Source organism: Malaclemys terrapin, chromosome 10 (genome assembly GCF_027887155.1).
Source record: "Malaclemys terrapin pileata isolate rMalTer1 chromosome 10, rMalTer1.hap1, whole genome shotgun sequence".
Classification (NCBI taxonomy): domain Eukaryota; kingdom Metazoa; phylum Chordata; order Testudines; family Emydidae; genus Malaclemys; species Malaclemys terrapin.
Window position 1 is genome coordinate 85,088,574 of NC_071514.1, and position 20,039 is coordinate 85,108,612.

At 49.1% G+C, this 20,039-nt stretch overlaps 1 protein-coding gene across 3 annotated transcripts; it reads left to right on the forward strand.

Moving 5' to 3' along the window:
- Positions 1–936: 936 nt before the first annotated feature.
- SLC5A11 (solute carrier family 5 member 11) lies at positions 937–19,235 on the forward strand. 3 transcript variants are annotated; one of them, XM_054043175.1, is made up of 16 exons: positions 937–1,110; positions 4,091–4,267; positions 5,143–5,214; positions 6,059–6,163; positions 6,747–6,806; positions 7,666–7,770; positions 9,341–9,446; positions 10,373–10,453; positions 10,923–11,128; positions 12,131–12,266; positions 12,955–13,062; positions 13,730–13,880; positions 14,411–14,579; positions 15,932–16,147; positions 17,106–17,268; positions 17,954–19,235. In XM_054043175.1, the coding sequence occupies exons 2-16, from the start codon at positions 4,136–4,138 to the stop codon at positions 18,172–18,174; spliced, it is 2,031 nt and encodes a 676-aa protein (XP_053899150.1). In that variant the 5' UTR covers positions 937–1,110; positions 4,091–4,135; the 3' UTR covers positions 18,175–19,235. The 3 variants fall into 3 exon arrangements, with proteins under 3 accessions (XP_053899150.1, XP_053899151.1, XP_053899152.1); XM_054043176.1 differs by lacking the exon at positions 937–1,110 and adding an exon at positions 2,455–2,797; XM_054043177.1 differs by lacking the exon at positions 937–1,110 and adding an exon at positions 3,736–3,814.
- The last annotated feature ends 804 nt before the right edge of the window (positions 19,236–20,039 follow it).

Consider the following 20,039-nt stretch of genomic DNA (forward strand, 5'->3'; position numbering starts at 1 on the left):
GTGAAGCTTTGTCAGATCTATCCCAGGTGGGAAGTGCTTTCCCACTCTTCAAGGCCACGCTGTGGGAGGCAGTGGGGATCCCAGGAGCTCTCATCCTCCCAGGCGATGATGGTCACCACAGTGTCAAAGTGGAACAGAGACCGTGCCAGCTAAAAGGCCAGTAAAACATAACCTCAGAGAATGGAAGATTTTAAAATCCTGACTTCAACCCACAGCCTCAGGAAGTGATCCTGCCTGGGCTAAGTACGTGAATGGGTTAATACTAGTGTTTTGAATAGCACTGGAAGCAGGGGGATATTTCTGAATCAAACGTTCTCTGACATCATGTAGTGCCGTGGGACCTTCTGGCTGAGAACGGCATACACAGGAATGCTTGGGGCCTGCCTGGCCAGAGGCCAGAAATAGTATCTATTTCAGAGAGTTGTATAGCACCCCCTGCTGCAGCATCTCAGTGCTTTGGAGAATTCAGGTCCCTCTTTAACATTTTTAATCCATATATTATTTGACATTAGTGGTTTATTTATTTTAATATATTTCTGTCAGAGATGATGCCTAAGACAGAACCCAAATCTAGATTCAGATTGGGATCCAGATGAGAAGTTAATATCCAGATTTTGGATTTGTGTTCTGAGCACTCACCCTGCCCCAAGATTGTGGGGTGAAGGGGAGATGGATTTCTCCCCCCTGCTTTTTACAGATCTAGGGCTTAGCTGTGACTTTAGATACAGAGCTGGATTTCAGCTCCCCTTAGGGCTTGGGGAGTTCATCTTGGGAGGTTGGCAGAGCCCATTCCTCAGTGTAACTCATCTTCCTTTTAGCTGGAACGATTGCTTAAGAGAGTCGCACACTTTGGAGTTTGACCCCACAAACCCTGATAGTGAGAATGGCACAGACTTCACACCAGAGGAGAGAGGGACTGAAACCGTAACTAGGGCGAATTAGTTTAACTATTCCCCTTACACATTTTTCTTCTCATTCCTTGTGAAACTGTTAACAGCTTCACTGGCAATTCCTGGTTCCCTGGCAATATTTAAGCTGCCCTGTGGGCTGGCAGGCGGTTGGTCGGTGGTGCCTAGTGCAAGTGAACAGAATGGGACCCAGCTGAACATGGTAAGTTCCTTTTCAGTGTCTTGCTTGAGTCTGGGATGGTCGCAGTTAGTAGGTGGGTTCAGTTCTGGTTGTGGACTCAGTTTTATCCCTTCCACGTCTGTAGGGTTTTTAGCAGGTGAAAGGAATTAGGAATGTTTAAAAATCCTATTTAAGAAGCAACAGAAGTCATACAATCCCGGCAGGTTACGAGACACCCATATGGACTGCCCTCTCTCCCAGGCCATCGATAAAGGGTTGGCTTCAACCGATTCATTTCAATGCCACAGATGTTCTTTGCTCACAATCCCTGACTAGCGAAGCACTGCAGCTCATGCCAAGGGAACTACAGGAGACTCGGTTGTGATCTGAATTAGCAAAACAGTCAAACTTTCCACTAGCTCAAGGCGCACATAGAATTTGAAATCAGATGCATCAGAGTTTACTAACCTTCTCCCTGACCCCAGGCAGGCTGTCCTACGGGGGATCCTATGGAAAGACCAGTAAGCAAATACCTACCACAGGATCTAAATTCCCCTTGGCATTCCCCTTGGAGTATATGTATATCTTCACTTCCTTTCTTTACTGTTGTGAAGTACCACTGCAGTGTTGGCTGTGTGCTACAAACAGCTGCATTTGGGGGTGAAGCAACTCCTGTACAAAAAGCCATAATTCCTGCATCGTGCTAAGCATGTGCAGCTGTGGGTGCTCGGCATCACTTGGGATTTCGGCCATTCTGTGGTAAATGCTTTACGTGAAAGGGGCTATAGACATGTCAGGCAGAAGTAGCAGTAAGTAGGATGTGTTAAAACGCTGGCGATTGAAAGCAGGTAATAGACCATCGCTCCCTTGGGAGTGGTGCTCACCCTTCAACTCTCCTCCAGCTGCATGAACCAAATGCGGCTACTCCTGAAGCAGGATAGGCCGGAGGACTGAGCCCAACAAGGGGCACTGGCTAGAGCCGGCACCTTTGAATATTTGGCTAACGGGATGAAACCACTCCATTGTGCTGTCATGGGACACTGTATTGCGGTGCCGCTGCAACATTGCCCCAGTGTGTGAGGATGTTGGACAAGCTGTGGAGAATCCACACTCGGTTCTTTCACTCATCCAGGCATGAGAGACTAGCCACGCCAGAGACAGGCATGGCTGGGGACAATTCCAAGCAATTCTTTAGGGAGAAGGTAATGCTTGGGACTGGTAGTTGCTGACTGGTCCCCTGGAGAGGCTGCTTTGTTTCCTTGTACCGGTAAGTGGGCGAGGCCAGTGGCCGTGGTGAAACTGACACCCACGGACAAGGAGCTCTTTTGGCTCTCACCTCCTCAGGGCTTTCTGAGGCAGAACTCGTTTGTCTGCTCCTCACTTCCACAGCACCAGGCAATAAGAGCCTCTTTGTCAGAGGAGCTGAGCACTGGGCCAGAGCACACGCTCCGGGGCCTTTTGGGTGAGACAGCCCACCTCTCCCGCTGGGGGCGTCGGTTTTTCCCCACACCCAGGCGGCATCGTACGGTGCCCCATTTTGGGCACAAGAGGCCAAAGGCTCCAGCCTGCGTGTGACGAGGGAGCGAGGAGCAGCAAAGGCTGGATCTGGCCATCCTGGAAAGGACCGCCCTGCAGTCCAGCTTCCTGACCCATTCGAAGGGCGCAGAGCGAGCCCCGAAGAAGGGACGCTCTGTCCCCATTCAGAGAACCAGCTGCAGGGAAAGGAAAGGTAAATCACTAGGGAGCTGGGCAGTGATGCGCTGGTGAGGGGGTCCTGGGGGCTCCTGGGAAACCCTTGTTAAAGCCCCACCATCAAACTGAAGGGGAGCTGCTTGGGGCAACCTCCCTGCTTCTAGTTGCCCCCTCTCTGGCTATGGCTAAAGCAGCCCCATAGAGAGGACTTTCCCTGTGCTTCTGCAGAGCAAATGTTCTGCCTGTGCAGGGGACGCAATTGTACCGAATGGTAGATTTGTTCAGCTCATTCCCCAGGGGAGGACACCTCTCCTGGAAGGTCTTTGCTCTGTGCCCGTGCTCCACATGGCACAAGCTGGCCATTGCAGGGCACTCTCAGCTCACTCAGCGGAACTCTCAGATCCCGGCCAGGACACTCAGTGGTTTGTTCACCCTCCGGTGCCACCTCCCCCTGGGCCGGGCTTACAAGAAAGAGCTTTTGTTTAAGTAGAAAACAAATATATCATCTCCTCTCCCCTCCCTGGGGAGTGGGTCTGTGGCAGGCAGAGGGAGGAATGTTTGTGGAAGCCTCTGGTTAGGTATTGGAACCTGTCAGTGCTGTGCTTGGCAGCAGCAAAGCAACACAAGCAAGATTTGCTGCTCATCCCTGGTGCCTCCGCACTTCCCCCCGCCCTGCTGTGGGTACATTGTCTCAGCGCCTGCTGTTGCATTCCTTTTTCCCCCTCCTGCCATGCGGGGCGGTAAGGGAATGGCACGGGCAGTGCCTGGACGCCAGCCATTTGGACTCACTTGTGAGGTGGTTCAAACATTCTCTCCTCCTGGGCCCACGTCCATCTCCGAGTAAAGGCCAACAGAAAGACTCCCGCTGTCCTTCCCTGGAATCTGGGCCGGGCCCTTTGATGGTAGCACAGAGCGACCAACCATCGGGATGCTGGGCGTTCACAATCACCCCCGCTCTCCTGGTTTCCATGGAAGGAATTGCTCAGCTCTTGTTTAGTTCATTCTTTCTTCTGGCTATTCACAGGCATTTCTGTGGCTGTGGCTTCTCTCCAAGGTCAGTGCATACGGTGCTGCCAAACCTGCAGCCACAGGGCCCCTCCAGACCACCCGTTCCCACCCCATCTGGCAGTGATTGCTCCGCTCCCCACAGCACAGGGTAGGAGCTGCTGCACAAAGGTAACACGAGTTGCCCAGAGGAAAAGCCCGCCCACCAGCTTCAGACACCATCCCCTGCTGGCCCAACTCAGGATGGGGGCAGCATCCTCACTGCGCTGCCGTCGCTGCCGTAACAACACAGGTCCCTATAACTCTCTATCCCACTTTTCAACAGATAAATGCATCAAGAAAGAGAGGAACTGAAACCGTATGAGATGCAATGGAGACCCCTGGTAGCACTCCACCTTCTGTCACTACCAACTGGAACACATTTCCCCAACAGAACTTGGAGGCTGTGGACATTGTTGTTCTTGTTCTGTACTTTGTATTCGTCCTGGCGGTTGGATTGTGGGTAAGGAGATGCTCTTAGATCCTTTCTTATGTGTCCTGTTATATTTAAAGGTGATGGTTGCACAAGTAGCACTTTTTAATGTTTTACTAAGGCTTTCATAAGGCCTAACTTCGCTGGCATCAACTGACCAAATCAAAAGCACAACAGTGTTTTGTGTTTTTCCCACCTGTGCAACCAGATCTAGGGATCCTAGGAGAGCTGTTCAGGGTCAATGTTTTTTTTTAAACACTTGAGGATCTTTCGATGGAAGAGGTGAAGACATACAATCCAACACACATGTTAGGCTCCTACAGAGCTATCCAGGAAATCATTTTGGCTTGACAATAAGATTCTGATCGCAGATCCTGCATACTACAATTCCTCTTAAACTGTAACTAGGTCATACATCAACTTTCTGGCATGGCTTCTATCACAGGAAAAGGCCAACCCAGCTGCCACGAGATTGGACAGGAATTACTCCTCTCTCCAGATATGGGGGCAAAACTCATGTAGTGTGATATATGATAAGTGAAGACAATAAAAAGTGAGAGTCCAGAGTTCTAAGTCTAACCCTGCGTGTCCCTCTCAGGTACATCTGAAACAAGTGATGTCCCTAATCAGTGACCCAAATCTGCGTGCATTCCTCATGCATCTGGAGTGATCATGACGTTTATTGCAGAAAACACTGAACCAGGAAGCTGAGATTGTAAAAAAACTTTGCATGTGATACAGACCTAAACCAGCAATTGAGGGTTCTTCTGCCATAACAAACTCACCCACGTCCAGTGGGGATGACAATATAGAGTGTCCCTCTGGGGAAACTGCTGTGCTCTGTAACGTTCTGAGCAGAACTTGGAGAGTTCTAAAGCTTTTGTCCTGTTTTTCTGCTTTCCCAGTCCATGTGGAAGACAAAACGAAGCACGGTGAAGGGTTATTTCCTGGCTGGAGGAAAGATGGTTTGGTGGCCTGTAAGTGTCTCCATCAAATTGCCTGTTCCACTATGTCACAGTGAGACTGAACGGTGCTTTTGTCCTACTGGCATGTCTCTCTGTGGTCAGAACAGGAGAGCCTGGGACCTGCTTTTCCAAAGCCTATGGGGAGGGGGCACTTCCCATCCAACAATATGCCTGTCACAGCCCCCACCTCCTGCACCAAGACAGTTCCTGTTTGCTGACTTGCAGGACTCATCTGTTTCCTTAAACGTTGGGTTGGGGCTTCCGGGGCATGGGTGGCTGGGTCTCTGGAGAGGAAGGGGCATTTAGCTGGTCTGGTAGGGGTAGGGGTTTGATTTGGGATGTGCTGATCATAATGAAGTAAATAAAGCCATAACCAGCTAACTGATCAGTTGGCGTTTCTCTTTGTTTCATCCCGTGCCCCTCTGCTTGTCTTTGAGGCTCCCCAGTGAAGGGACCATGATGCCGCGGCTAGGAAGCGGGCTGCTTCCATGTAACCTGACAGATGAGTGACAGAGCAGGAGGGAAGGAATGAGGTCTGACAGCAGTACCGGTGTCAGCGAGCGAATGGGGCGAAGAGAAAAGGCAGCAGGGGCTAGGAGGGAGGGGATTTCAGTTCCCACGGATTGTGAGGAACCTGCAGTCTGGCCTGTGGGAACTGGGGCTCTGCAAAGTCTACATGGAATGGATCCAATGGTGAGCTAAGTTCAGTGGAAGACACTGGCCCACTCCATTTATTTACATATGGCTCACTTCTGAGACCCCTCCACCCCCCACCGCTGGGCTAGGAGCTCCTCTCAGGGTCTGAGAACCATGCCTTATGCCATACACAGAACTAGCCTCCTCTTTATCTCTGCAGGTGGGTGCGTCCCTGTTTGCTAGTAATGTTGGGAGTGGGCATTTCATAGGCCTGGCTGGATCAGGGGCAGCGTCGGGAATCGCTGCTACGGCGTATGAGTGGAACGTAAGTTTTGCAGTGCAGGAACTGCTCTCAATATCATTGGAAGTTGGTTTGGTCCCTTCTAGCTTTTACCGTATTGCACCCACATGGCTCCATCTGCAGCTATGTAAGAGGCAGAAGCTGTTTCCATATTAATTAATGATATGATATTTATTATATTTATATTTATTATTCTAATGAACGAGGATAGTTCAGGTTGATCTAACATATCAGAGTCAAGGTCCTCAATCTGCTCCACGCTGCTTGGCATTGCAGCTCATACAGGGGCACTGATGTTGGGCAACATTACATCCTTGGTCAGCATTGTAACAAACCTGTGCCTGTGTAGGTCTTTGTGGTTGTCACTATGCTGCATACAGCGGCTCCTTGAAACTTCACAGGAAGAGCAGGAATAGAATTCAGATCCCTTAGCTCCAAAACCCCATGACCTACTACATGAGCTAGAGAATCGCTGTTAGCTATACAGGGCATTTGAGTCACAGCTGGACAGTTGTGTGTACACACACACAGAGGCATGCGTGGGCATTAGCCAACTGACAGCAGCATTTTTCACCATCTCTGACCTGTGTTTCCTTTGCCTCCCTAGGGAATGTTTTGTGTTTTGGTGCTGGCCTGGCTATTTCTTCCTATTTACATAGCAGCTGGGGTAAGTCAATGGGCCACACTATGCGTATCAGTGACTTGCTTTTTTAACATCCTTTTAAATGCTGAACCTACTACAAAGGCCTGTGCTGCGGGTAAAAGTTCCCGAAGCAGTAGCGTTCCAGGACTCCCGTGCAGGGGTGTTCTTCTCTTGATGTACTGACTGAGAGGAGAAGAGCCCATGAAAGATTTACCTTGGAAAGGAAATCAGTCAGGAGATCTCATGGATGAAAAAACATGGTTTAGAAAGGGGATGAAAGAGGGGACAGGAGGACCCACTCGTGTTGAACCCATCGGAGCAATGCCATGTCCCACTGCCAAAAGCAAGAGCTACTTCCAAGCGCCTCCTCGGAAATGAGACTTCAGGGACAGAGGCTAGAGTTCAGGTGGAAATGGTGCTTCCCTGACACAACGATGAGGAGAGAGGTTGTGGTGACACTTGACATTCCAGAGCCACTGCCAAGCGACTGGGGGCAAGTCTGACTTTACCAAGTCGGGGCACAGGTGATGCCTTGAGAACTACTAGGTAGGGCTAGCCAAGGGAACCACATGGGGTGCACAGTTCCCAGATGAAGTAGGGAACAAAGCAGATGGTGTTCTTGCAGTTTCTAAAGGGTGTGAAGGCTCCTTTATCAAGTAGCCTCACTGGACCTTGTGCCAGACCCTAGAGGCAAAATATTGGTGACCATTCATTGTGTAAGAGTGTGGAGCTGAGAGGGACAGACATTTCCCAGCAGATATGCCAAGACACAGCAACTGGCCAGGGTTTGTCAATCACACAAGGTCTGTACCAATGCCTCTATATGTTACTTAGAGGAAGTTGTTGTATTCTACCTCCTCTGATACAATCTCCTTCCCTGCAGGTTACAACCATGCCTGAGTACTTACAGAAACGCTTTGGTGGCAAAAGAATACAGATCTTCCTGGCAATTCTCTATTTGTTTATCTATATATTCACCAAAATATCAGTAAGTAAGTAAGAAGGAAAGAGGACTGACTAGAATTCACTTTGAAAGAGTATGTCTGTATTAATCTATGGGACTCATAAGTGCAACTGAGTCCTGGTTCCCTCGCTGCTATAGTGATAGTGATATTATGAAACAGTCTTGGAAGAGTGGAGAAAAGGGATGGATTTCAATTCTTTCAAGATGTTAGGTGCCAGACCCCAGAATCCATAAGCTTTACCATGAATGGTTTGAATGTATGCTGCTGTTGGAGGGAGAGCTTGGTAATGTATCACAGCACACCAGTCCAGTCAAGGGGAAGGAGTCGTTTTCATTGGAGAGTTGTTTGTTAGATTTTTGGCATCTGCTCGGTTAATTTGACTTAGCCTCTCTGTACATTTCTTCTGACAGCAGCAGGATATAGGAGCATATGGGAGTGGGATGCACCCTCCGGCTGGCAGAAGCAGCAAGTTTGCTGGCTGCCTAGTTTAGTAATGTATTGCTCCTGTTCGCTCTAATACTTTAAATGAGTGATGTATTCAACCTTTGTGCAGGGCCTTGCCAGCTGTTAATTAACCACCACATAGTGCTTGAATTGACAAAATAAGAAGAAAAACTCCTAGCTGGGTGTTTTTCCTTTTATAGGCAGCAGTGGGAAGGGTAGACTGGCACATGCTTCTCGCCCCCCTCCCTCCTTGAAACTGAAGATGCCTGTGGTGTCAGACTGGGGCCAGGTGGCTGGTCCTCGGTAGGGTTTTTTTTATGGAAACAATCAACTATTTTTTTCAAATCTCTGATGACAAGTTTTCTGAGAGAGAAATTGGATCATTCCAATCCCCAGTTGCTGAATAATGGGACAGGCCTATTTATTTACAGCTGGCCAAAGTCATCAAGGCTTTGCACATATACATGCTTTCATGGTCTGCGGGTTGCATTTATACCAAACTCTTCTGCAGAGCAACCACCTCAGGCCACCGGGACACAAGGAGGCTGCATGGTTCCTAACCCACAGCTCTATAACAGCACCCGGTGGAAACCCCTGCTGAGGTTCATCCAACTCCAGTCAGAGGAAAGGAATTTGCACTATGCCAACCCCTGGAGCTCTGGTTGGCTACTGTCCTCAGAACTCCCCATGCACAGGGCTCCAGAACATATGGCTGCTCCAGTTTCTGATCCTCGTTGTCCCCTCACTCTTTGGCTCTCACTCCGTGCCCACTGCTCCTGAGGAATGGAGAAGCGACCCCCACCAATAAAAGTAATTTCTTCTTTGAACTCAGCTCTCTCTCAATGGAAAACTCCTTCCCCCCCATGCAAAATGAGCATTTTCCTCATTAAATTGTATTTCAAAACTATATTGAGCTTGGCTGTTAATGAGGAGTGTGGAGAAGGAGGTGAGGCCAGATTAGGGTTTATGTGCCAGTTGGAGCAGCTGCCCTTAAGATGGATAGAAAACAGGGAGTCATGAAAAGTGAATAGGTCCTTGAGAAACACAAGGTTTGGTTGGCTTAGCGTACACTGTGCATCCACTCAGCTGTCTGGCATTACGCACGGAGCTGTCACCATTGTAACCCTTATAAATATCTTTTTCCATTAGGTTGATATGTATGCTGGGGCCCTGTTCATTCAGCAAGCCTTACGCTGGGACCTCTACGTTGCTGTCATAGGTCTGCTGGCAATCACTGCTGTTTACACTGTTGCAGGTGCGTCTCTGTGTTTCAGGTCATAGGAATGCAATGTCATACATCTTTGCTAATGGGTTGAGAACAGCCGAACAATGTACCATCCATCTCCCCGTGTAATAAGTATTCAGCAGTTTCCACAGGTACCGTTCTATAAAGTACTTCCTTATTAGCCGAGGCACTAAATCTGTCCGCCTGCCCTTTACCAAGACGACTGTTTATGATGAAAAAACTAATTATAGTAACGCACTTGTCAAAAAAAATTACTCTCCAGGTGAGAGCGGGTGAGTGTAATTTTACAAGGCTGGCATAAAGTGCCTGCTTAAAGCCAGCCCAGATCTGTGCCCAGCACTCTCTGGCTCAAAGTGGAGCCACACTGAAGGTTTTTGCTCAGAACTTTTCTTCCTTTTGGCTTTCTGGGTGTATAAGGGAGAGCCACACACAGCACTAGGCAGGGTGATGTGGGAAATATCTTCACAACTTGGATGGAAATGGTGCCAGGAAGGAAGTGAAATGTGTGTCCAAAACAAATGGAAGTTTCTCTTCTTGCAGTGCTCACCCCCAGCGATATGGGTCATACAGCTACTTCCTTTTTGTTGTTATGTTGTCTTTTTGAAGCAGCTTCTGTTTCAATCGGATCCTTCCTCCTTGTGGTTTTCAATGCATCTCCTGTAGAGATTTCTGCTATGGAGTTTGGGTTTCTAGTTACAAAACACTGACTCACTGTGGTTCAAAACATGCAACATTTCAGCCAAAGTATCAGCCCTAGGAGTTGGCCAAAACCATCCCACAAAGTGGTCAAAACAACCCACAAAACATCCCATTGTGTCAGGCAAAGCATTCTGGCTGTGCTACTGGCCAAGAGACTTTTGCAAAGCAGGAGATGTTATTACACAGAACAAACCCAGTTCCCGACAATTTGTCCCTCTGATTTTTTTTTTCTTCAGGTGGCCTGGCAGCTGTGATCTACACAGACACTCTGCAGACTGTCATCATGCTGGCTGGGGGATTAACTCTTATGGGGTTCAGTGAGTACTCCTCTGGGATTTTACTGCTAAAAATACATTTGTTCCTGTACCAAATCACTGCAAATATGCATCACTGGAACAAGCCATTTAAGGTTTATACAGTGCATCTTGTGAAATAGACATTCATGTTAGAATATTTTCTATACAAATAATCTTGTGATAGTTCTTTGTAGGGTGAAAAGTGTAGGGGTGTTCCATGAAAGATATGAACCCCCCAAAAATAAACGGAAAACACCCTGTGGTCTGAGATTCATATCAAAGCAAACAATTACCTCCTCTAGCCAAATAACGTATGGTATAAACCAGGTTTGCCATTGTAGGTCCTGATCCAACTCCAGTGAAGTCTGTCAGAGTCTTTCCATTGACTTCAATGGACACTGAATTGGGATCATACAGAGCAAACTGCCGAGAGTGAAAATAATAGCATGAACCTGATCAATGTGGTAACTGCTTCCTATTCCCATTTTAGGCTTTGTTAAAATTGGTGGGCTTGAAAGTTTGCAGGCCAAATACTTTAAAGCCATTGCTAGTAGCCACAAAGGAAACAGTAGCTGTGGCTTACCAAGAGAAGATGCCTTCCACATTTTCCGAGACCCTGTCACCTCTGACCTTCCCTGGCCAGGAGTTCTGATTGGAATGACCATCCCATCTCTGTGGTACTGGTGTACAGATCAGGTAGATCAATGTTTCCTTCACAAGGTTAACCCTCAGGTTGGGTTTTGAGACATGCCACCTGGCTGGCTGTAGAACCATGCAGAACTTTCATCGCAAGCAACTAAGGCCAAGTTTCATTACAAAACCCAGACTCGGGCCAGAACCTGGGCTGGTTTACTATTTCTGTGGAAACCATATGAAATCTGATGATTTCAACCTCAAACCAGACAAAATTTGACACCTGCAGCTAAGTTAAATTAGAGTTTTGAAGCTCATTTGAACTCAGATATGTAACATGAGGGGCATGTAAACCCCAAACTATAAAGTGGGCATGTCTGAATTCTGTGTGAACCCACCCCCTTCAGGCTGTGCAGGGCTCCAGTTGCTGTCTCTCCAATTGTAAACAGCAGTGTCAGGAAGAGCAGAATCGTAACAAAATCCGTGTCAGATATTTCTGGGGGATTTGTTTATCGAACTCTTTTTACAGAGTGAGGGTCAATTTAGGGGATGTCAGCAAGTTTACCCGTGCCCTGGTTTGTGAGGCAGTAGTCCTGTTGACCTGACAAGATGTGTCAAGGTGTATAAGATACACAGGGTCCAAGAAAGAACAAACTGTGGAGAAAAATGATGACAGGGATTTCTATGGGTTAGAAGTGAACACAATGAGATTTCCCTTGCATAAAGGCAAGAAGCGCTAGTTAAAGCACCACAGGTGAGTTAGCTAATTCACCGCATGATGCTACAAGGTTTGGCACGGCTGCTGGGAGTTAAGAACACTCAGCACTTTGCAGGATCAGATCCTTCATGATGATGATGGAGGATCAGATCCTTCATGATGATGATGGTCTGAGTTCCCTCTCAGTTAAATCAATGCAATCTAGAACAGAGTCTGGCCTTAGAGGTCCGGTATGGTGCTTTTGGAACCAGCATGTCCAATTATAAATAGAAACATACATCACGTCATCTTGCGTCTATGTACTCTCCCTGCAAAGCACTGGATCAAACTATTTTCCTGATTTACAGGTCATTGTTCAAAGGTCCCTTGCAGCTAAAAACCTCTGTCATGCCAAAGGAGGTTCGTTGTTGGCCTCCTATCTGAAAATTTTGCCTCTCTTCATGATGGTGATGCCAGGCATGATCAGCCGGGTTCTCTTCCCAGGTAAGAGTTGAAGGAGAGAAATATTCCTTGCGTCTGTCTCTACAGATTGTGATTTCTATATAGTGCATAAGTGACCGACCCGCCAGAATAAGCTAAAAGGTTGTAGCAGGTCAGTTGCCAGGAGCATGGACTTGCAGTTCATAATAGATTTTTTTTCAGATAACACTCTATTAATCTACACTCCTCTTGCTCCCCAGGGACTACACCCCTTCATCCTGAACACAAGTCCCAGGGCTCAGGTGCTTCCTGAGGCAACCCAGCTTTAAGAGCTGCCCCGATGATGTTCCCTCTGGACCCCATGTTTGTGGCACTCAGAAAAGAAAAAATCCTAAAGTCTGCTCCCTGAATGTTCTAAGCCACAGAGAGAGAGAGCATGCACATCTGTCGGTGTTAGCACATGTCTGGAGGGAATCACTGTTTTCTCATGGTGAACAGTGTTAGTTTTAAAAAAGGACAAGGTTCAGAGAAGAGAGTCAGGCATACAAGTCAAATGAGCTGTTAAGGCAAATCTTGACTAAACCTACTTCAACTGGCAGAAGCTAAAGATAAGAAAGGGGAAAGCTTAGAGCTACTCTTGTGAATGTGTGTGTACTTCATTATCTGCTGGATGGGTTTCACTCCATGGTTACCGTCTGGATGTCTTTGTTTCTCGTAACTAATGGATTACTTTCCCCCGTGTTTATTGTAGATCTGGTGGCTTGTGCAGACCCAGAAATCTGTCGGAAAATCTGTGGCAACCCATCTGGCTGTTCTGATATTGCTTACCCCAAACTGGTCATAGAACTGCTGCCTCTAGGTGAGGAGCTTCGCAGCCGCTAACTAACATGGACAGGGCCGACACCAACCAAAACACAGACTGTAGGAAATGTTCGGGGAGGAGAATAGACACAGTCATGATATTGGGGTTGATATTGGGCCTGAGGGTATAGTGACGAAAAAGGAATAACATGCAACAGGGCGCGCAGCTGCTGTGAGAGGCCTCTGCTGGGGAGCAAGGCATCCAGCATTCAGGAAGTCTACTTCTATCACCTGGGCATGACTAGTTCCCTAAAGGATGAGGACATCGTAGTGTCCAAGTGTACTGAGTTACCTGTAACCCGAAGGGGAGCACGATCACTATAACACAGGAGGGAGCAGATGGATCAGGTCTCCTCCTTGCATCTCAGCTGCCTCTCTGAGCCAGCCAGCTACCAGAGGAGAGGAAAGACTCTGCCCATGCAGACAGAGCTACAGTGGTCCGAGAAGGAAGACTGACGAGTTCATATGGCCCGTGAGCTCACCTGCTGTCCAGGCCTCTTGGGAGGGCAGTGTAGGCAGCAGTCCCTCAGCACAGGGGAAGGGCTGAGTTCCGAAGGGAGCTGCAGCCGTTAGTCTGAGAGGTTTGGCTGATGGGGGGTGAAGTTGGACCCCTAGCGGTCTGTACATTGTTACTAGAGCGAACATGTCTCTCCCTTTGTTTTCAGGGCTCAGGGGCCTCATGATGTCAGTGATGATTTCAGCACTTATGTCCTCCCTGACTTCCATCTTTAACAGCTCCAGCACCATATTCACCATGGATCTCTGGCGGCACTTCCGGCCCCGTTCTTCTGAGTGGGAACTTATGCTTGTCGGCAGGTACGGAACTCTAGGGCATGGCGTGTTCAATCACAGAGCCTGTCCTGGGGATCTTTCACACCTCACTCTGCTCTCTGATGTCCTGGTGTAAACTGAGAGCAACTCCTTCATCTTCAGAGCCCATTGCTCCAGACCTACCCTGCAATAACTGAGAGCAGAATTTGGCCCTTCCAGTCCATGGTATTTTTTTTTTTCTGTTGCCAATGTTACATTTTCTTTCCCTGGTTGCTCATGAGAATGAATCTGGCCCAGCGAATGGATGTAAGTTATAGCGGCAGAACCAGGATTTAGGAGGCAGAGGTGGCAGAAAGGCACATGAGGGCAACAGCTTCTGGATTTGGATGTTTGTGTGAGGCTGAGCTCTAACGGAAGGCAGGCAAGGGGACATAGTACAGGTGAACAAAGGCTGCATGGTGGGGAGCACCATTGGGCAGATTTCAGAGAGAGGAGGGAGGCTCTCCTGAGAGGGGAGACCCTCATGCAGAGGAAGGGGCAAATGCCAGCAATAACACTGTCTTTTTCTTGAGCAGGGTGTTTGTGCTGCTGCTCGTGGTGGTGTCTATTCTGTGGATCCCACTGGTTCAGGCCAGCCAAGGGGGGCAGCTATTCATTTATATCCAGACAATCAGCTCCTACCTACAGCCCCCGGTGGCCATGGTTTTCATCCTGGGCTGTTTCTGGAAGAGAACAAATGAAAAGGTAACACTTGGGCCAGGGCCGGCTTTAGGCCAATTCCACCAATTCCCCCGAATCGGGCCCCGCGCCTAAGAGGGCCCCGCGCCCAGTGGCAGGGCCGCCGGGGGGAGGGGAGAAAGAAGTGGCCGAGAATCCCTTCCCTGGCTAGAGGCTCCTTTTTAATTTTTACTCACCCGGTGGCGCTCCGGGTCTTCGGCGGTACTTCGGCAGCGGGTCCTTCACTCGCTCCTGGTCTTCGGCAGCACTTCGACAGCAGGTCCTTCAGTGCCACTGAAGACCCGGAGCAAGTGAAGGACCCACCACCGAAGACTAGGAGCGCCGCCCGGTGAGTACAAGCCCCATGTGTTTTTTTATGTGGTTTTTTTTTTAGTCATCCCTGCCAGGGCCCCGTCGAAACTGTTCGAATCGGGCCCTGCACTTCCTAAAGCCGGCCCTGATCTTGGGCAGGGTCTGACACAGCGTGCTGTGTGTGCCGGGTAGGAGCCTGTCCTTCCGCCGTCTACACGGACAAATAGCCAGGCAGCTTGCACAGCTGCACCGTGTCGCTGCTCTGCCTCTCCTTGTGGGCGCTCTGCGGAGTGACTGGACTCATGCTTGGGGCATTCTGTTGGGGCCACGCAGCCCATGCAGCAGGGAGCACTTCCTACTGCTCTCAGGCAGCTCCCTCGGCTGCTCTAGGAGAGAAGGCAAAGGTTGCCAAGTGCCTTTCACAAACCTAGGAGCAGAGATTTGCAAGCCATGGCCTTGCACTGGTGTAACCCAAGACTTGGAGTCCGTGGGGGTGGAAAGTAAGTCGGAGGTGGGGAAAGGGGGGAGTCGCAGTGGCACAAGATGCCCACAACCTCCACTCCTCTGGGGAAACTGGAGCTGGCAAGTGCAACCCCAAAAGAGGGCAGCGCTGGCTGCGGGAGGGTTGTATCCAGGCTCTGGAGCGTCCTCAGGGCAGCCTTTGCTGGAAGGACTCCTGTGAAGCAGCAGTCACAGTTAAAGCAGCCCATGACGAGGGCAAGCGTTGGGGTGGGTGGTGCTGCAGAGCTGGGAGCTGGTGGCAATTGAACAGCACCAGCAGGTCTAGAGAGTGGCTCTCCTCCACCGGAAGGGCAGGTCAATAGAAAGTGGGGTGCTATGTGTGTATAAGGGAAGACAGCAAAAGGAGGAGAAAATGAAGGGGATCTCAGAAACCCTCCCCAAAGCCCAGTAAACCTCCCCTCCCCGCACAGAATGTGCTGATCAGAATGTCACGGCATATCTCACTCCTGCCAGCACTCAGCCCGAGAGCCAGCGTGGGCTTCGTCGCCAGAGAGGATGTAGACATATGTTTCCTGTTCCATCAAGGAATGATCTTCATTTCCTAGGGTGCGTTCTGGGGCCTGCTGACTGGCATGCTGCTGGGCTTCATCCGGCTGGTGCTGGACTTTATCTACCTGCAGCCCCAATGCGGGGAGCCAGACCGCCGGCCGGCCGTGGTGAGATATGTGCACTACCTGTACTTCTCCATGATCCTCAGTGTCATCACGACAGTCACTGTGGTGGTCGTGAGCCTGCTCACAGAACCTCCCTCGGAAGAAATGGTGAGTCTCCCCCAGCAGGTTTCTTTCACTATTTTTTAATGGACATCCAGTAAGTCCCCCCCTTATGCACCCATGGGGATGGACGTTCTCATTCCTCCTGAACACATGTGAACACGTGTAATACTGTATCAGACCACGGGTCTGTCTAGTCTGGCATCCTGCCTCCCTGCTGTGCTAGGTGACAGCACTGGTCCCTCAAGTCCAGAATCCCACCTCCAGGAGCGGCCAACACCTGGATGCTCTGGACAAGGGTCTCAAACCCCAATATGTGTATTTTAATCCATGACAAGTTTGCTTCTTCCATCATATTATTGTCTGAGAAGCTTTGGCCACTGGGTCACCTTATTAACTTTCTCAAAGAACTGCAGTTGATTAGTGAGATAGTTTTTCCTTATGGAATCCCTTACCTAGATCTTGTCTGAGCACAGTGGAAGCAACCCGCCTGCTTCCTCTGGAGTAGGTTCCTGGCAGTCTGCCTAACTCCACAATGCATACAGAGACTATAAATCCTCACCCAGTGCTGGATCCATGTGTGATATCCCAGATACTATGAGATGAAAGGACATCACAAAGACCTTCTAAAACTTATACACTCTGTTCTCTGCTTTTAGTTTTGTATGACACATCACAGCAGAGTTCTAGTAGTAACCCTCATCATCAGGAACGTAGCAGTGAAGTAAAACAGGCAAGTTTCAGATCAAGGTTTAATCTGGATAAACAGCACTTTTGGTGCTGTTCTGTTTCTTGCTTCATTTGGCCTCCTCGTATCTATTTCCGTAGTACCTTATCAGCGCTGGATGTTCCCCAGCTCCAATGGGGCTGCCCAGGTCGGGGACCAGAATTTGGTCCCAAGTGTTTAGAAAATATAAGAACCCCTCAAAGCTGCCTTACGGCTGAGGTATTCCCTTTAAACAAACATAGGAGCAGTTCTCTTTAACAATGCTCTTCATGCCGATAGATCAGTCATCTCACCTGGTTCACACGCTGGGATCGACCAGCCAAGAAACACCCAGCAGTCAGTACTTCTCCTGATACTGGAAGTGGCGTATGTAAGTCTGAGTGTCCGCCTGCCCAGCTCGATATTAGCGTTGTTCCTGAAAATATTTCCAATGACAATAGAAGTAAGTGCCCTGTTACTATAGACAGCATGCGCTTCAATTAAAATCAGTCCTATGCATTTTGTAAATGGACAGAGATGATTGTCAGGTTTTGCAAAACTTGCACTGATTGCTTAGGTAGCTTGCAGCCTTGGCCGATGCATATTCCTTTATGTGCAATGAAATTAGTATGAAGTGGAGCAATGAGTTAATGCACTAGACTAGAATGCTGATTCCCAGCTGCTGGGACTTTAGTCGTTTGTGACTGGCATTCTAACTTCCTCCCTGCCCTCTCCCCAACCCCCGTGCACCACTGTTACCTGCTTACTGTTGGGTTATGCATGCCCTAAGCAGAGTTTGGGGAACTTGCATTCACAAGCCCTAAGTGGGTTCAAGCATACAGAAACAAATGGAAGATGATGAGCACAGCCATGTTTTTAGACTTGGCTAATTGATACCATTCCTCAAACTGTTTGGAATGGCAGGATTTGAATTCAGAACTTTAGAGCAGGGTGACACTGTGACAAGTAGAAATGACTGTAATGGCTACCTGGAGCTTGGTGGAGTGAACGTGTCACTTTGAAGAGTTCTGATATGTTTTCTGGGTAGTACTGCCAAAAATGATTTGTACAAGATTGTTACACTCTTTGTGTTACTGGAGTTTGTTCCATGGACAGAATTTTTACCTCACTAATTACTATCATTGTAGGCGTGACTGGTACTCAGAAAGGGTCTAAACTGATGAGAGTCGTCTTGTGGCTCTGTGGGATGGAGAGCAAACAAGACCGTGCTCCTGAGAACACAGCTCCTACCAGCCCTGAACGTGCTGTGGCTTCATTGGATGAGCAGCCTTTGGTGAAACACATTCTGAACATCAACTTGATACTATGCATATGTGCCGGCATCTTCCTCTGGGGCTACTTTGCATAGCAGCTTGCCAGATGATTCAAGGGACACCGTCAGCTAATCTTAGGCCCCCCAATTAAGATTGGTGTAAATAATAATAATATAATCAATGATGGTTCAGTGCGATTTGTAATCCATTCTTACATTTCATAGGAAAAAAACGTGAGTATTTTAGTTACACTTAACGAAGGGCTCGCTCCTGAGCTTCTCTACCTTCGGCTCACACCAGTGAGATCAGGCCCCAGGCAGCGATAGGCTATCCATGTGTAAGGGGTGGGGGGAGGTTTGGAAGGCAGAAGGAGTTTGTTTGGTTATGTTTCACATCTTGATAGTTTTGCACTTAAGCACTAGGGACTCAGGATATCTGCCTGACCTGTGTAAAGCACTTAATTTCTCTGTGCCTTAACTCTCCCATCTGTAGGAATGGGTAATAATCCTTCCCCACCTCCAAGCGGTGCCATGAGGATCAATATTTATGTTTGCAAGGTACATAGATACTGTAGTGATGGGGACTGTATAGGCATATAGAGATACTATATCCATTAAGGAAAACAAAACATTACACCAAAATGTATGTACATGGATGAATGTGTGTGTGCCTATGTTGTACAGCTCATAGGCTCCATTGGCTTTTCTGTACTACAGTTGGCACTAAAATTAATATAGATTTTTTTAAAATTGTTTGCATACATTTTAAAAAAGTCAATGAGTTTCTTAGCATGGGAAGTTAAATCTTCTGCAGGGCTGTAAATCCAAACACAACGCTGAGGGTAGTGTATGTGGACTAGAAAATGAAACTGACAATTTCACTGTCAAATGTGAGCGTATGGCTCACAAAGTAAAACAGCATCGGTGTTGAAGAGTATATGAGGCTGCTTAAATCTTTTCAGATAATGTTGGGATTGTTGGTAACGCATACAGAGAGATTATCATATGTGTATAGAAGATTTTGACAGTCTCTCTTTAGGTTTCTTTTTAAATAAATTAGGTATTATTACAACCAGAGTATTTTATGAGCAATGTAATGTACTGTCCTTTTAAAAATCCCTTGCCAGTGTTAATAAAAACGTATTTATTATTCTCAATGGAGTCAGTAGCCAGCAGGAAAATGTATCTATTGATTGCATTCCTAGTCATTTTACCTCAGTCTGTTTCCACTGCAGCACAATGATGAGTTTAAGCAAAGGGCATATTCATTTGCTCCTGTTAACCGGAGCTGCACGGTAATAAAAACTCAGCGCTGTGATACCAGGAGTACTAAAGAATCACTTCAGCATTGCAAATAACTGGGGCTCGAAGGCAGGGCCCCCCCTTTGCTCCAATAGCCCGAGAGCCTGCGGGTGAGTGTCTGCCCCCGGCACCAGCTCCCGTCGCTGCAGCTGCTGCGGGCTGAAGATGAAGCTGGTCAGAGACAGCAGCGGGCCGGGGGCTGATTATTTTCCTTGGCAGAGTTCAGCCGGGCCCCTGCAGCCCCCTCGCGCGGAGCCCCCGCCCCACACGCCGCTGCGCTCCCGTCCCCCCCCCGGCTCTGCCCCACGCCGCTGCGCTCCTTGCCCCCGCCCCTGCTCTGCCCCACACGCCGTTGCGCTCCCGTCCCCCCCGCCCCTGCTCCGCGCCCCACGCCGCTGCGCTCCCGTCCCCCCAGCCCCTCCCGCTCCGCCCCACACGCCGCTGCGCTCCCGTCCCCCCAGCCCCTCCCGCTCCGCCCCACACGCCGCTGCGCTCCCGTCCCCCCAGCCCCTCCCGCTCCGCCCCACACGCCGCTGCGCTCCCGTCCCCCCCGCCCCCGCTCCGCCCCACACGCCGCTGCGCTCCCGTCCCCCCCCCCGCTCCGCCCCACACGCCGCTGCGCTCCCGTCCCCCCCGCCCCCGCTCCGCCCCACACGCCG

Bases quoted from the DNA above. Each gene is read 5' to 3' on its own strand.
- SLC5A11 (XM_054043175.1), top strand. From the start codon at position 4,136: ATGGAGACCCCTGGTAGCACTCCACCTTCTGTCACTACCAACTGGAAC. The intron at 7,771-9,340 runs GTAAGTAAGTAA...TTTTTCCATTAG, and splicing joins ATATATTCACCAAAATATCA to GTTGATATGTATGCTGGGGC. The intron at 9,447-10,372 runs GTGCGTCTCTGT...TTTTTTCTTCAG, and splicing joins TGCTGTTTACACTGTTGCAG to GTGGCCTGGCAGCTGTGATC.